The 17,501-nt window shown below is 40.7% G+C and overlaps 1 protein-coding gene across 1 annotated transcript in view; it reads right to left on the bottom strand.

The window, feature by feature from the left end:
• Positions 1–17,501, bottom strand: part of LOC119646490 — a 567,562-nt gene that overhangs the window by 42,588 nt on the left and 507,473 nt on the right. The window contains 1 exon segment of the mRNA XM_038046949.1: positions 15,694–15,744. Within this exon segment, the coding sequence (XP_037902877.1) occupies positions 15,694–15,744 (51 nt within the window).

The raw sequence follows: 17,501 nt of genomic DNA, 5'->3' as shown, positions 1-17,501 counted from the left end.
GCTTTCCTTCCTCTGAATAGGCTTTTGTAATTTTCCAAAATTATGTCTGGTAGTACCACAATAACAGTAATGGAATTGGTTCCTGATTCGTATACGCAGCAAGAGGGGCCGTAAATCGAAAGTAAGGTATGCACTGTTCTCCTCACAGTTTGATCCCTGCTCCATTACTATTTATAAAAGGATATTATTTCTTATTATGTTATAAGGTAATAATGACGAGCCGAAAAACATCAATTAATGTTTTGACGGAAAAGACTATTTTCCGAAAAAACAGAATAAATACAGAATTTTGGTGACATTTTTTAAAATTTACTTTTAGACGGAGGGAAATTTCTCAAGTTAAAGGATTTTAGAAAATATTCTTCTCAGCGCAAAAGATACCAAATGGGTATATGGTGAAGTCATCTAATATTGTTGATATGAATATTAATAGGCATGAAAGCGAGGTAAAAAGATTTGTAAGACTGTTGAACGCCCATTTTCACGCGAGCTGGAAATGTATACAAATCACACCTGTCCGACAAAAAAAAAATGAAAATCCTCTCCTTCCTAATAGTTACAGGACTGTCTCCATCGTCTCAACCTCCGCCAAAAACTTCGAGTGGACCATCAAATCTATCATTGATTGCCACTCCGATAGGAACAATGCTATCCCAGTTCACCAACCGAATATTTCGCGCGGTTAAACATCCGGTTTTAATTCTTACAAATAATATTTTGCTATCCATTCTTTCTGCAACTCCTTTCTTGCTATTTGCCGGCGATATCCATAAGTCGACTCCCAACCATGACTCAATTTAGATCCTTAAATATGCCAAAAAAAAAGACGAGGCAGACCCTGCCTCAGATGGAGCGATGGCGTAGGTCAGGACGCTAGACAGATTTTAGGGATATCGAATTGGTGGACCTCGGCGCAAAACCGGGATGTCTGGAGTTCCTTATTAAGGCAGGCCTAGACCGGATAACGGTTGTTGCGCCGTTGATGATTAATATGCCAATGCCTCATCGTCACCTATGAAAGGCGGTCAGGCTCGTCTGAATTCATATTTGGATAAATTCTACCGGTCCTTTACTCAATCCTCAAAAGTGGCAGACGATTGTTTTTTGTGGGAACAGAATGGGGATGTCCCCGAAAATGACGTCCAATCCCAAGAACCCGTCACTTAGTGTCAATTGAACTCCCGTCCCTACTGTTAAAAAAGGTGTTACAATTAATTCCGACTGTCCAATATTCCACACCTAAATTCGGTATTAAGCCGTGTGAAAAAGCCTTAGTCGCAAAAGATGCTTTTTGCTACAAGCAGTTAATTATGGCTTTGATCATGTTCGAATTCAACTTCTGGTCCGATATCTCCCATGACGCATGAAGAGGAGACGTCTCAAAGACAAAAAGACCCTGCGCCACTGAATCAGCATATTTAGAAATGAAGGCGGTACGAACTACTAAACATCTCCAATCAAATGATGATTTGAAAGTCCTAAAAGGAGTCTTTGACATCCTAACCCCTAATGGCCGAGGATAAAGGAATTGAATTCGATGAGGAAAGCATGTTGATCCCAAGCTCAGGTAAAGGAGGAGGGTTGAGGCAACGTCCTTTGTACCATCCTCAGCAAAACAAAAATAAAATGCTGAGATCAGAGAAAGAGATAAATAAAGAATAGTCGGAGTTACTCCATTATGATAAATTCTACCTGATTTATCTTGGCGACAGATGCATCCCGCGACAGGCGCACTAAGAAAATGAATCTAATGTCGTTAAAAACAACATGATCGGATAAAATACTTTAACACATTTCAAGTCCCAGATCTAATTAAATTTTCACGCCCAACGACGATTGTATTACTATTAAAATTGTCGGTGGTGAAAGAGTAGTATAGGCCCCAGGACGAAACGTGGATTGCTACACACGATGGGACATAAAACTTGGGAGAAAGCTTTCTCAACCAACACATTACTAAAACCTATCTCCACCTCCATCTGGTGATCGCTGAAAGTTCTTTCTGACTGAAAATCTGCAAAAGAAAAAGGATGAAGGCGAGTCTCCCGCTCTTAAAATCGGGACAAATTGTACCAATTGGTCATTCAGGTTAGGGGTTTGGCAGGGCTGAAAACCAAAGTCACGGAGCAACGAAAGTGACGTTGGACTGGATTAATAACCCAACGGCGGACTCGGCAACGAAAACGGAACTACGATTTGTTCATTTTCTGATGGAACGTGCGCTCGCTGTACAGAAAAGTGGCTGCTAAGCAGTTAGCGAATAGCCGGTACCCCCTGATGGAACGTGCGCTCGCTGTACAGAAAAGTGGCTGCTAAGCAGTTAGCGAATAGGCGGTTCCCCCTGATGTAACAGCGTGGCCAGAGATGTGTTGGACAGAGACCGAATTCCTAGAGAAAAGCCACTACAATTTATTTTTAGTGGCCACCTAGTAAACCATATCTCCAGAGTGGGTTCCTAAGTCAGCCAAAAAATGAAACCTGCTGTAGTCGGCTTTGAAAATGTAAAACACTCTGAGTATGCGAGGCAAATTTCGAAATAATAATAATAATAGCCGTTGGCACAACAATCCATATTGGATCAGGGCCCTGAAGTGTGTTAGAGCACTTCATTCAAGACCGTAACGGTACACTACAGAAAACTGCAGAAGGCAATGTGGCTGGGCTCAGGTACTCATTCACAGCTGAGTCGACTGGTATCCGACATCAAATCACGATACAAATCCCACTGCCGCCAATGAGATTTGAACCGCGACCTTCCGTACGACAGCCTTGTGCTCCAACCATTTCGAAATATGAGCCTCATTAATCGTGCATGCCCCTACAGAGGAGACTGCAGAGTCGGAGAAGGATACCTTTTACGAGGCAGTAGAACGAACCCTCAAAGCCTACCCCGGATGTGATATCGAAATCATATTTGGAGATGTTAACAGCCAAGCGGTACGCTGGCTCCTATAGCTCACATAAAGCCAACAGCAATGCACTGCGGACTACCCAACTAGCAGTGTCGAACGAGATAGTTATTAAAAGTACTTGGTGTGTGGTGAGCGGTCCACAAACATACGCAGGGCTTCTCCAGACGGGACCACTTTTAACCAAATTGACCATGTCAGATCTTTAAGGGGGGGGGGGCAATATAGACCGAACACGACCAATAACACCACCTAGTATCCTCCCTGACAATCAGATGAGAGTGAATATTGAAACCATCTGGGAAATAGATGCCACAATAACCGCAGCTAACAGAGGTCTTTGAGATGAACCATTAACAAATGATCTTCACAACCATCTGAAGAACGTCATCATTGGTACGGCCACAAACATACTCGGCTCCAGCCGCAAAGAAGTCGGGACGACTGATTCGACAATGAATGTAAGCTAGCAACACGGCAATATGCTGCAAACCGAGTAATGTTGCATTCTCAAAGAACGTGGAAACGCGTCGAGACTTACCACGAACTCCGTCAAGCGGAGAAGCGACTTCGCAAACAGAAAGAGGAAACCAGGGAGAAACAACAGGTCTGCAGACGCGAAAAGCACCGGGAGCAACCGCACCAGGCGCAGAAGTTTTACCAACAAGTCAGCAGGATGTAGCCTTATACACCTCGATGGTCATCCTGCCGAGAGAAAGAAATCTGATTGAGGATGGGCATATTGGAGAAATTGATCGTTATGGGGTTGCACCGATCGTGGAAAAGTTGCGAGAGAGGTGTCTTCGATGGTATGGTCACGCAATTCGTGCAAACGAGAATTCACTTGCAAAGATTGGTCTGAACATCGAAGTCGATGGTAAACGACCAAAAGGCAGACCTAAGCAACGGTGGCTTGATACGCTGGATGGGGATTTGAAAGCCTCGAGATTGCACCCAGATCAGGCATTCGATAGAGCCAAATGGCGAAGCCGATCACGACGAGCCGACCCCGCTTGTGAACGGGACAAAGGCTGAAGAAAAAGAAGATTTCGAACAACTGTTCAGCAACCAAAATATTGTCGAGTTGGAGGTTCCGCCAACTAAAGGCCGTAAGCAAATGCTACAACACTAAACAAGGAAGAAACAATGCTGATTCCACGTAGGCTTAAAAACCATAAGTCGTCAGCAATCGATGGAATTACAGCCGAACTGGTTAAATATGGAAGCGACCAATCACACCAAGCGGTTCACCAACTTCTTGTGGGTCAGTGAATCAATGCCTGACGATTGGCAACGAGGCCTGATCCATACATAAAAAGACGGATAGCACGCAATTATAAAGGTATTATGTTGCTGAGTACTATTTATAAGATATTCTCCGTTGTCTCACTAGGCCGGACAGCCTCATATACTCAGGCTGTCATTGGCCCACACCAAAGAGGCTTTTCTCCCTGCAGGAAACGATGCCGTCCGGAAAATGGGGACCTTTACACGGCAATTTCGTCATGCCGGGAATCCTCTACACAATCTCAGTGTTTTCTCGAATTCACTTTTTGGATGTTTATAATTTGAAATTTATTCAATAAATCACAATTTGATCTTGTGATTCGTTTTTCCCTTCAAAAAGACAAAAATAACCATAAAATCCAGTACAGTGTTATCCATTTTCCTCCGTGTTTGCCAAATAACAAAAAAATAAACCGGGAACCGGCAGTTCGGCCCTTGAACTCAACATAGAAAAATGTAACTTATTGCATGTGTGGACGTTCACAGTTTTAATCTTCTCACCAAATTTCGTGTCAATTGCTATAGCCGTTTCCGAGTAAAATGCGTATGACAGACAGACATTGAACCGATTTTAATAAATTTTTATACACAAAGCCTTAAAAAGAAACGAAAAGGTAGCATCAGCAGTCCCTTCTACGAGCAAGGCATTGCAAGCACACACACTGCTTCTTCGGAGCGATGCGTGCTGAAGCGTGTCGCTATGAAAAGTGTATTCGCAAGAACACAGCATGGACATGCAAGGGGTTAATAATCATTTTTTATATTTGAGAATTTATGTATTGTAACTGAATAATGCTTAAAAGTAAGTTTTGAAATTCCCGAAAATTTAAGGGTGAGACGGTTTTGAGATCAAAATTTCAAAAGATAATTAAAATGTACAAGTGATAAATTAAGGGAGAAAGGAATCGCCTGGAAGTTATTAATTTTAATTTCTAATTACGAGGTCCATCGTCGTATGAACCAGTTTCTGTGAGTTGCTGACTAAATGCTGACAAGAATCTTCACTTTAGCTGAACTGCCACACCAAGCGAGGAGATTTATGTCCTTCTCAAAAAGTTCTCTGCGTGGTTGGAGTATATTTTTAGAAATCGAGGAAGTGTGAAAGTGTGACTGATTCATTGTGCCCGGTAGGCTGACCTGAGACGATCAGTATTTCATCAGTCCGGTATCAGTCAACATGACAAAATTATGGCAAACTGATGGTCTAGGGTATTTTTATGACAATGACTGATGGACTGGTGAAAATTAAAATTTTTGAATAAAATCTGTCAAGTTGAGTGCAGTACAGTTGCCATACAAATGATTCAAACACCATTATTTAAGTTTCCGAGTTGCTATGATGCCGGTAGCACTGCAATAGTGTTAGTTGTTATGGTTGTAACGTTGCTAAGGATAATTTACAAAGCCAATTAATTCGTCCAAGTGAAGCTAGTTTCACTTCACAAACGTAATATTCCTTGAGATTTTCATCTACTTCCGTGGTCGTGCAGTTAAGTTACGCTGAAGGACAGCCGCATGAGTTAAATTTGATAAAAAACTCTTTAAGTTAAACATTGAATGGAAAATAATCACTTCTTTCATCGAGGCACAATATTTAATACTTGAATGGCAATTAATTACTGTAATAAAAAGACAAGCTTCCCTGAAAAAGTGGGAAAAAAGCTCGTTTCAACCTTGACAGCGTTAAGAAGATACTGGAAAATAATACGGACAATTTAAAATTTAATCGACCAGAAAATGCGTGACCCTACTATGAAGTTGGTAATTAAAAAGGGCTTGAATTACATTGACATAGTGTCAATAGAGAGAACTCAACAATTAAAACTGGAATTACTGATTTCGCAATTGACTTCCGCAATGGGAGGAAAATTTCAGTATCTGGGCATGGAGTATATACCATACAGTTCCTCAACCCTCCAAATGAATAACGTCGATGTGAAGATTTTTAATTATTTCCAACTGTTGCGAATCAGGAAGGAAGCTTGTAAGGCAAGCAATGTATTTACCTCTTTCACTTTGAGAGCTTCGCGGCTGCCAATGCCAAACACAAATATGTATTGAAAATCACCCATTAACTTTTGGAAATGATTTCGCCCCTCGCATTAATTAACTCGAAATTTAGGTCATCCTGTAAAGTTTTTATTTGAAACTTGAAACATTTACTTAATATTCAATGGTCACTTTCTTTGATGATGGATGCAATACTAACAGACAAGTTTGAACGTCATTTTTCCCAATCGAAAGTTTCATGTTTATATCGACGAGTTTTGGTGTGGTGATGATTCTGATGAATTTCGTCTGAAGTTTCTTAAGAGTTTGTTTGCACTACTGACCACTGTGGAGAAGTGTGGGGAGTCTAAAGGGGTGATTTCTTTAACAGACCTATTCTCACAAACTACCCCACTAAAAAATCTGAAAAAAGAAACATGAAGCCACCTCTGCACGGCGTCTAGGCTTCAAAATACTCTCCACACTGTTCCAATATAGGGCTGATGTAACAGCGTTGGACAGGGATCAGTTTCCTGGAGAAGAGTCATTACACCATATATTATAGCGGTCATCCAGTAAACCATGTACTGGGAGTAGGTTCCCTAGTTAGCCAAAAAATTAAACCTGCTGTTATCGGCTTTGAAAAGATAAGCGAACGGCTATACACTCTGCGCTTGTGAGGGAAATTTAGAAATATAAGCCTCATTAACGTTCACGCCCCTACAGACGAGACTACAGAGTCGGAGAAGGATACCTTCTACGAGGCAATAGAACGACCCTCGAAGCCTGTCCCAGATATGATATCAAAATCATACTTGGGGATTTTAACAGTCAGCTAGGGATGGAGCCCGTATTCAGGCGATACGTTGGCTCCCATAGCTTACATCAAAATGCAAATGATAACGGACTGCGGATTATTCAATTAGCAATGTCACACGAAATGGTTATTGGAAGTACCTGGTTTGCGTGGAAAGCGATCCACAAACATACATGGGCCTCTCCAGACGGGACCACTTTCAACCAAATTGATCACGTGTTGACGCCGCCACCTCTCAGCCGTTTTGAATGTCAGAACATATAGGGGGGTCAATACAAACTCGGATCACTATCTTGTTGGCATGGTGCTCTGAGCTCGAATAACAACAGCACCCAGAATTCCAGTTCAGTTAACACTGAAGCCATCCACAACACAGCCCTCCACAACACCTATAAGAGGGAAATTCACGCCGCAATAACCGCAGTCTGTTGATCCTGGAGATGAAGCATCAACAAATGATCTTCACAATCAATTGAAGAACGTTATCATAGATACGGCCACAAAGATACTTGGCCCTAGCCGCAAAAAGAGTCGGAACGGCTGGTTTGACGATGAATGTAAGCTAGCAACGGAACGGAAGAATCCTGCATACCGAGTAATGTTGCATTCTCAAAGGGTGCGGTAACGCGCAGATATTAATCACGAATTCCGTCGAGTGGAGAAGCGACTTCACAGACGGAAAAAGGAAGCCTGGGAGAACCAACAGGTCTGTAAACTCAACAAGTACAGGGAGCAACCGTACCAGGCGCGGAAGTTTTATCAACAAGTCAGCAGGATGAAGCATTACAGACATCGATGCTCATTCTGGCACGATAAAGAGGGAAATCTGATTTCCGACAGAATGGGCATATTGGAGCGATGAGTTGAGTACTTTGATGAGCTACTGAACAACCAGAACATCGGCGAATTGGAGTTCCTGCCAACTTAAAACGATGGAAAAATACCGCCACCAAGCATAGAAGAAACAGTCCGTGCAATTCATCGACTTAAAAATCATAAGTCGCCAGGAGCCGATGGAATTACAGCCGAATTGGTTAAATATGGGGGCGAAAAATTACACCAAGTGGTTCATCAACTTGTGCTCAAGATATTGGACAGCGAATCAATGCCTGACGACTGGCGAAGAGGCATTATCTGTCTCATACATAAAAAGGGAGATATCACATAGTGCAGCAATTATAGAGGTATCCGTATCACGTTGCTAAATGCCATCTATAAGATATTTTCCACTATCTCGCTAGGCCGGATAGCCCCATACGTCCACAAACTTCACTCCAGACAAATCAGCAACAGCTCAGTTTTTCCCTCTGCAGCAAACGATGGAAAAACTGTTGGAATATGGACATCAGTTGCACCATCTCTTCATCGACTTTAAAGCCGCCCGTACAAACGAGACGTACAAACTGCTTTCATCCAAATCGAGCAGGCGGCGCGAGATCTTGGGCTGTACATCAAGGCAAGACAAAGTATATAGTGCCAGCGTTAGCACCAAAAACCTACCAACCAGCAGCATCAAACCACACTGGTCAAACGGGAAGAACAAAGATAGGAGACTAGAATTTGCTCCTATCTAGGGTCGAAAATCACAGCCGATAACAGCTATGATGATGAAATCCGCGCACGGTTATTGGCAGCCAACAGAACCTATTTCAGCTTACAAAAATTGTTCTGCTCGAAACGTCTCAGCATAGGATCAAGGCTCTTACTGTACTTGCCAGTCCTCATGTATTCCTCGGAGACTTGGGTTCTTAACAAGAAAAATTGTGAACTCTTGGCCGTGTTTGAGAGAAGAATCCTCCGAAGAATTTTTGGCTCCCTACATGACGATGGACGATTCCGTAGCCTACATAACAACGAAATATATAAACGATACCATGACAGTCTGGTTGCGGATAAAATCCGGCTCAAAAGTTTGCGGTGGGCGGGTCACTTAATCCATATGGATGAGGATGATCCAGACCGGAAAGTCTATAAGGGTAATATCCACGATAGAAAAAGAATACAAGGCAGACCCTGCCTGAAATGGAAAGATGGCGTAGATCAGCACGAGAGACAACACCAAAAATTTTTTTTATTTAAGATGCACACAGCGCCCTCTAGCGTGGCAGCAGAAAAAGCCTTTTTTTGGAGATGGGTGTATAAATTGCTCTGTATTTCAACAACGAACTATGCGATCGGGCTGGAAAAAATATTATGCACGCTCAAGAGATTAATAAGTCTATGGCGCGTATTTGTATCTTTATCCAATTCTTTACAAAATATTTTTAAAAAAGCTTAAAAAAACGGCCTTTACGTGGGATGACCCCCGTTATAATGGTATATGATCATGTTCTTGGGAAATTGACTAAAAACCTCCTTAAGTATATCCTAGGGTTATAAAAATTTGTGGTTATATAGACTACGGTTTGAAGCATTATAATATTCAGTGTAAAGTTACTGCATATACTAAATATCAATATCACTCTAAAGTGAGAAGTTTAACAATGCTAAATGTACATATACATTATGGCTTACTTTCAAATGAGATAGTTATGCACTCAAATATATTTACATTAGAACTAATAAAACCATATATCTGAAGTTCCGAGCTTCTGGTTTTCGGCTTGTTGAAATTGTAAACTTATATTTTTTGGGGCACGATTTCACTTGAAAAGGTCGGTGGGAGGAGCACCAAGTCCAATTTCGACAATGCTAATTGTCAACAGAAAGAAAACTAAATTATGTTTCAAACCATGTACCATGATTTAGATCTGATAAAAACTCGCTCATTTATAGAAAATTCAAATTTCATGCAAATTTCGATATTTTTCGGATGCCTGCTCCGTGTTGGAAATCATTTTTCAAACCAAACAATAAAAAATCATGCCGGACGAAAATGGCATGAAAAATAACTCTACCATAAATTTAACACAAGAACTTTTTTTGCATTTTTTGTTAATTTTAAAATGTTGTATTCTAGGTTGTTGTACACTTTCAAAACTTGTGCAAGCACTTATAGAATCATATTTTCATGCCTGGTAATTGTTCTCACCTATGTACGGTTTTCATGTGTGACCATGTAATGACATATGATTGATGCCAAGAGCCACATTTCGATTCGCTACCGAAACTAGAATTAGTAGCAGCAGGTGTGGAGAGCCAAGAGGGCGGAGAATGTGGAGTGGGGGAAACCAAACTTGATGAGTCAGGCCGTACTGGATGGGTTGGTCCGAAACCTTTATTTGTCGAAATCGGAAGCAGAAGTCCTTACATCTCAATTGCAGCAATATAGGTATTTGTTCTCTGAAACACGTACTATTGGAAGCGAAGTAAAGAACTGGAAAAGTTTTTTGTTGCGGTACCTAATTACTGCTTCTATTCCGATATCCTCGGTCTTTCTGCTACACTTCAACTACAATATATTCCTTCTTTTCATCTAGCCTTTGTCCGGTTCACAGGCGGGGTCCGCTCGTCGTGATCGACTGTGCCATTTTAATTTATCAAAGGCCTGATCTGAATGTAGTCTTGACGATTTCAAATCACCATCCAGCATATCAAGACACCATTTTTTTTTGTCTGGGCTTTTGGTGGCTAACCATGGACTTCGATATTCAGACTAATTTTGGCTTCTTTTTAGCGCGAATTACATGACTCTCGCAATTTTCCCACCATCGGCGCAATCTGATATCGATCGCGGATATGTCCATTTCGGATGAGATCAAGGCGTGTCACACTACTTATCCATCGCAATATTCATCCATTGTCCTTTATAGTAAGCCAACATTCAGAACCATAGAAGGCAACAGCACGGACCATATTGCCATAAATTTTACATTTGAGACGTTCGTTCATATATCAATCACAAAAACACCAATTGTGGAATGCCATTTCATCCATTGACTGATAACATTAACACCTCGCTCAGTTCTGGCCAGGACATTGTCATTGACAATGATAGTACATGTTTCATGGGGATCGGTCGTCAGATTCAATCTAAGACCGTGTTGGATGAAGCGGTCATTCCATTTTTGGAAAAGTTGCTCGATATCATTTTTGCTATGAGACGCAAGGGAACATCATCTACATAAAGCTGTGTATAGGACGTTAGATGCTGGACGCCTTGAGTGACAGTGTCCATAATAAGAACAATAGGGCGCTTCTTTGATGAACACCGACAGAGACAGGAAGCGGTTTTGATAGACTCGTCGCACTTCGAACTTCACTTTTCGGATCATGAGAGAGCAATTCAGCGCACGAGCCCTCCCTGGTACTAGGTGTTGCCGTAGAGCATACCAGATTAGTTCCTGTGGTAAACGTTCAAACGATTTCTCCAGATCCAGATATGCAATGTAAAGAAGGGGGTTTTATGAAAAACCCGGTTGTGAATTATGCGTTCAAAAATTTTCATAATATGGGAAAGTAACCGGATTGGAAGGTCGCGGTTCAGATCTCGTTGGCGGCAGTGGGATTGGTGTCGTGATTTGACGTCGGATACCAGTCGACTCAGCTGTGAATGAGTACCTGAGTCAAATCAGGGTAATAATCTCGGGCGAGCGTAATGCTGACCACATTGCCTCCTACAGTGCTCTGTAATGTACCGTTACGGTCTTGAATGAAGTGCTCTAACACACTTCAAGGCCTTGATCCAATATGGATTGTTGTGCCAACGATTATTATTATTATAACCGGATTGTACGATAATTTGAATATTCTGCTGGACTAGCTTTCTTTTTCCATACTGGAATTGTAGTACTTTCTTTGCAGTCAGATGGTGCTCTACCTTTCTCAATAACCCGATTGAAGAATTCACTGAGCCGCTTTCCAGAGCTCGGATGCGATGTCGTCAGGTCCTGTTGCTTTCCCCAATTTCATTAGATTTATTGTTTCCTCAACTTCAATGGATCTGACAGGTGGAACGATTCCAAATGTCAGCAAATTTTGTGGAAAGGAGGATGAAATCTGCTTGATATCCTGTGTGCGTGCGTGTTGGTTTTTGACAAGTCGATACAGATCTCTTTCGTCATCCCGAGTGTCGAGTTCATTATAAGAATCTTTGTAATGGACTGCTCGGGTGGCAGATATTGATTTCTCTGCTTCCCGGTTGACATTCTTATAAATTTGCCAGCGATTTTTCCTTAAGAAACTTGTAGTAGAGGCGTTTCTTCTTACGGACTTTCATTTCAACATCGTCATTCCAAAGTCAAGTATCTCGGTTGATGAACTCCTTACCTAGTTTGGTGACCCCGAGGATTAATTAGGTTCGCTTTGTGGATCGTCTCTTTAGATTGGTTCCATGATTCTTCAACATTCGCAATTGTTGATAATCGCGTAAGTGAAGTCATTTCTTCTTTCTTCTCACAAAATCGGCACCATTTAATGCGCAGCGGACAAGGGCGTTCTCACGTTGTTTTAACGGTGGCTTGATTCGCAAAACGATTAACAACGGCTGATGTTAAAGTGCGATTATCTCATAGGGAACGGCCTTGCCGGTAGTGACGGTTTTAATATGTCGGCGTCGGCGATTTGTTTTACTGTACCCACTATAAAATTTAGGAATATGAGACAATCGTTTGCTAAACCATGTGTTCATAAATACGAGTACAAGGTCATCGTTGTCTGCAAAATCGACTATACGCTAGCCCTCTCGTTGTGCACTCCAAACCCCTTCCGCCATGGCACCTGTTACCATCTGCCCTTCACCTATATGCCTATTAAAGCCGCCTTAATGATATAGTCATCAGCGGGGACGTTATAAGTTTTTACATCCTTCTTGCAATCAGGTCGACTTGTTTGTAATGCATACGCGGTGAAGAAATGGATAGTACGATCACCTGATATAATGATGTTCGTCTTCTTTAATGGCATCACGGAAACCCTCTGAGATAATACCAACACCGTATTGAGTGTGTTAGGTACCAAAATAGAGAAGTTTGTAGCCATTTTTACCGCACGTGGGTTCAATGTCGTAGATTTTGGCACCAGACCATCGGGTTCCTTGTAGAGCGCTGATATCAATGTGCCTTTTCGTCAAGAACCCTTGCGCATTTCTCGACAAGACCGGAACCCGCCCTGTCGCGTCGATTAAGGTGAACGCCCTTGCAATTTTCCGAGGTTTGAGACTGAACTGGATCATTTTGTTTTTAATGATATTGGATGCATTTGCCTGGTTGGCCTGTCGCGGGAGCTGTTACCAAGGGAGATCAGGTAGGATTTGGCATAGTAGAATAACAAACTATATTCTATCTCTTAACCTGATGTCAGTACTTTATTTTTGTTTTACTGAGGATAGTACAAAGTACGGTACGTCAAACCCTCCTCCTTTACCTGGGCTCGGGACCAGCATGCTATTTAAATAGCATATACTTCAGCTATATACAGCTTGAATGCTTTGACTTACTTTAATAATAATAATAATAATCGTTGGCGCAACAATCCATATTGGATCAGGGCCTTGAAGTGTGTTAGAGCACTTCATTCAAGACCGTAACGGTACACTAGGAGGCAATGTGGTCAGCATTGCGCTCGCCCGAGATTATTACCCTGACTCAGGTACTCATTCACAGCTGAGTCGACTGGTATCCGACGTCAAATCACGATACAAATTCCACTGCCACCAGTGAGATTTGAACCGCGACCTTTCGTACGACAGCCTTGCGCTCTAACCACTTAGCTATCCGGACTTACTTTATAAAAGGAAAATTAGACATTCGATTCCGGTTGGATACGCAAGGATTGTGACGGAAAGTTGCAAATCGATTGAAACCATGCTGAAGTTCATCAATTACGACCATCACGATTAGACAATTCACGGAGGTTCCAAAGTAGTGTGCATACTATTAGGGCTACCGGGCAAAAGTACAAAGTATCCATGCTTTCTGCGTTTTTGGGATAGTCACAATCAACGTTCTTGGGCGCTACGAAACGAAAACACACCTCCTGGGTTCAACATCATGAATGTTCCTTCTCTAGGCATGGCACCAAATTATTCTGCCGTCTTTGGACGAATTTCGCTAAAAAGATGTAAGCTGATGGCATTTTGGATGAAGCTCAAATCAGGGCGCTGTATGAAAACAGTGCATTCAGTGATTGTCTGAAATTGAATTAGACACATGGGAAGCATAACTTTCATCCTGGATTATGTGGAAAAGGTCATCAAACTGGTGGAGAAATACAAAGCACATAAAGAGTAACATCAATTTTAAGAAGTGTTAGGTGTGACCATCAAGATGCATTTTCTCTTCAGTCACTTGAATTTTTTCCTGAGAACTTAAATTCCGGCAATTATGAGCAAAGCGACCGCTTACATCAAGACATGGCAAACATTGAGGATCGATACAGAGGTTTCTAGGATGAAAGCATGATGGCAGATTATTGTTGGTTCCTCCTGCGTGGAAATGAAATCGAAAACAAGCGGAGAAGTCCAAATCGCTCCTTTTAAAATACCTGTATTGCCAAATTAATTACCATTAAGAAAGCAACAGTTGCGCTTATGAAACCGTACTGAGGCAATGAGGAACATTTTAAAATTTACGAAAATTCAAAAATTAGTTCGTGTACTTAATCTAGAATAGTTGCCATTCTTTTTCCCATTAAGATCCGGCTGGGCTTGATATTTTCGTAATTTTGAATACTATCAATACGAAAAATAAAACTTTCTCATGGTTCGAAAAAAAATTTTTAAAGCGGATCAAGTACCAAAAAAATACCGAAATTTGCATGAAATTTGAAATTTAGTGCTCAATGACTCAGTCAATTTTTATCGGATCTGAAGGGGTAATATATATATATTAGTTTGAAAGGTAATTTATCTGAGTGTAATTATGCGTATTCAACGATTAATTATCTGAAATAATAAAAAACTTGTTATTTCCTTTCCGTTTATATTTATTCTTGCAAATGCCGATATTTTGGGAACCACTTGTTGACTTGTTAGTACTGATAAAGGGAACAAGTGGTTCCCGAAATATCGGTATTTGCAAGAATAAATATAAACGAAAAGGAAACAACAAGTTTTTTATTATTTCAGAAGGTAATTTAGTTTTCTTTCTAATTAAATGCTAACTGTCGAAATTAGATCTGGTATTCCCCCTGCAAGTTTCTTAAAGTGAAATCTTGCCCTAAAAAACAAATTTACTATTTTAAAAAATGCACGAGCGAAAAAAGTTTTTTTCAAAATAACTAAAACTAATCGATTTGAACATGAAACTTTCGGTTGCAATTTTCAGGGTAACCAGTGTGCCAGATGTTTTGCGAAACAGGGAAGCTGCTGATAGTAGGGAGGGTTTCATGGATAAATGTTTTCCAAGTTTTCTGAAACGGGAACGGGTAATTTGTGTACAGTTTTTCCATAGAGGATGCAATTCTATTAGGCATCCTGTTATCATTAGATAATATAGTATTTCTTTAAATATAGTCTCATATGATTCTCGTTTAAAAACAAAAATTATCAATTAATATTATAACAATCTTGATGGATGTAAAATTGTGTGAATATGGAGCTAATCGCGTGGGCTTCATCAGTATAAAAATGCGTTGGTTCAGGCGTGGGAAATACTTTTATTGTAAACGCGTGTTTCCGGTCTAAGCTTGGAAGCTTTCATGACTTGCATTTGGCTAAAGCAGCGAATTTTGCTACTGATGTGCATTGCTTTACTTTCTTGACTTATCTTGCGTGAATGCTAGTTATCTAACAGAAATTCTACTGAAACTTACTCGAGGTTTCGCTTGAGGATTGACTAGGCTACCAACGTCGCTCCCTTCACACTGAAATAAAAAAATGTCATTTTATTGTTGGCTTTAGTTTTGGGGCATAAGACAGCCTTACAAAAATCGTTTAGTAAGGCTTCCGTTGCGGTGTATATATGAAACAAAACTGTCTTTTCATCGTTTGTATGTTTGTGTTAAGGTAATGTTGGGCAGGGACTCATACAAATAAGCTTATTTATGATTGATATAATTAGGAGCCAAGCGTGCATTTCATGTATGTAATTATATGCTGTATACTTTGCAGTGCCAATAACCTTATAAGCATATGGTTGACAATGTGAAATATATATTTATGACCTTTGTAAGTGGATATTCATCTGGATCTTCATCGAAATCCATTAAGAAAGCAGTTATATTGCATTAAGCTTTTTGTCGCTGGTTGTGCGAAAAATTCAAAATTAAATGAATTTCAAATTGGCCCGAAACGTAAAATATTCCAGACATATTAAGATTGTATTTCGTTGATATGGATATGGGTATTAATGTGTTAAGTGCTAATATTATCATGATAAAGGTGTGACCTTTTTCCTTTTTTCAATATTTTCATGCTTTACTGCAATTTATAACCTGAAGCTATGATTCCTAAAGAGGCTGTATGGCGAGCAATTCAAGTGTACCAAGTGTGAATTACTATAGATTTGCATGGTTTGCTTTTTATTTGAAAATACTCTGCGCTTACCTTGAAATGAGCCTTGAAAATACATGTCCTGGGTAAAATTACTATGGGAAATCATTCATGATCAAATGAAAGATTTCGTTCGTCTGTTGGGAGAATACAGTGGCTCAACTTTTGGTAGTGTTAAGCTTTAAGTGGCTGGTTAAGTTGAATTTACCTAAACCGAGGTGTCAATCCTCTGAATTCCTGTTGAAAAACTGTTGGAGAATTGATCTAATAGCGTAGGATCCTGGAGAAGTTTCAGAAACTTGATTTTGCATTGCGGCCCGGTTATTTGTAGTTGATCTATGCGTTAAACTTCGAATTTGATTTTTTTCGCCCAGGAGCAAGTATCAGAGAAGTCTCGGATTGATAGTATAAGTGTGAATCGTGCACATAGCATGGGTAGGTACATTCACCATGAGGGAGTGGAGTGTGTAGTGGTCGCGGCTTTGCGAGATTGACAACACTTTCTTTGCCTTGTTCAAAGATAAGCTGATGGTAGAATGCGTCTAATATCACGCAATATTCCTTGGTTTTCTTTCGTTCTTACATTCCCTAGCCTTCTCCAATTCCCTACTTTCAATTTATCCATACCCATCCCTATCCTCCAATTTCTATTTTCAACCTAAACTTTTGCAATTTCTAAATTAAATACCTTTTTTCATTTTAGAAAACGACTATTTACAGTTCATTTTCTCTAAACCCCAAGAATTTATTGTTGCGGATGCTGGGAGTCCTGAGTCCGTACACACTTGGTGACAAACCGGACCACATGAGAAGCACCTTACTTCCTCTTTTGTAGTCCCCGGAGTCCTCTTTTTTTAGTTAAACCCAAGTTTAGACGCTGCCTCACCTCTCTGATGAGTTGCCTCTGCTCTGGGCGAAACCGTCAGTCAGCTTTTTCGTTCTTTTTTGAAAATTTGGGTTTAACTAAAAACAGAGGAGTCCGTGGACTACAAAAGAGCAAGTAAGTTGGTTCCCAAGTGGTCCGGTCCGCCACCAATTGGGTGCGGACAAAGGACTCCCAGCATCCTGAACTAAAAATTTACTTCGGCCTGGTTTAGGTCTGGACTTATGATGGATAGAGGTGAGGTAG

Source organism: Hermetia illucens, chromosome 1 (genome assembly GCF_905115235.1).
Source record: "Hermetia illucens chromosome 1, iHerIll2.2.curated.20191125, whole genome shotgun sequence".
Taxonomy (NCBI): domain Eukaryota; kingdom Metazoa; phylum Arthropoda; class Insecta; order Diptera; family Stratiomyidae; genus Hermetia; species Hermetia illucens.
This window is presented reverse-complemented; position numbering and strand designations above follow the sequence as displayed.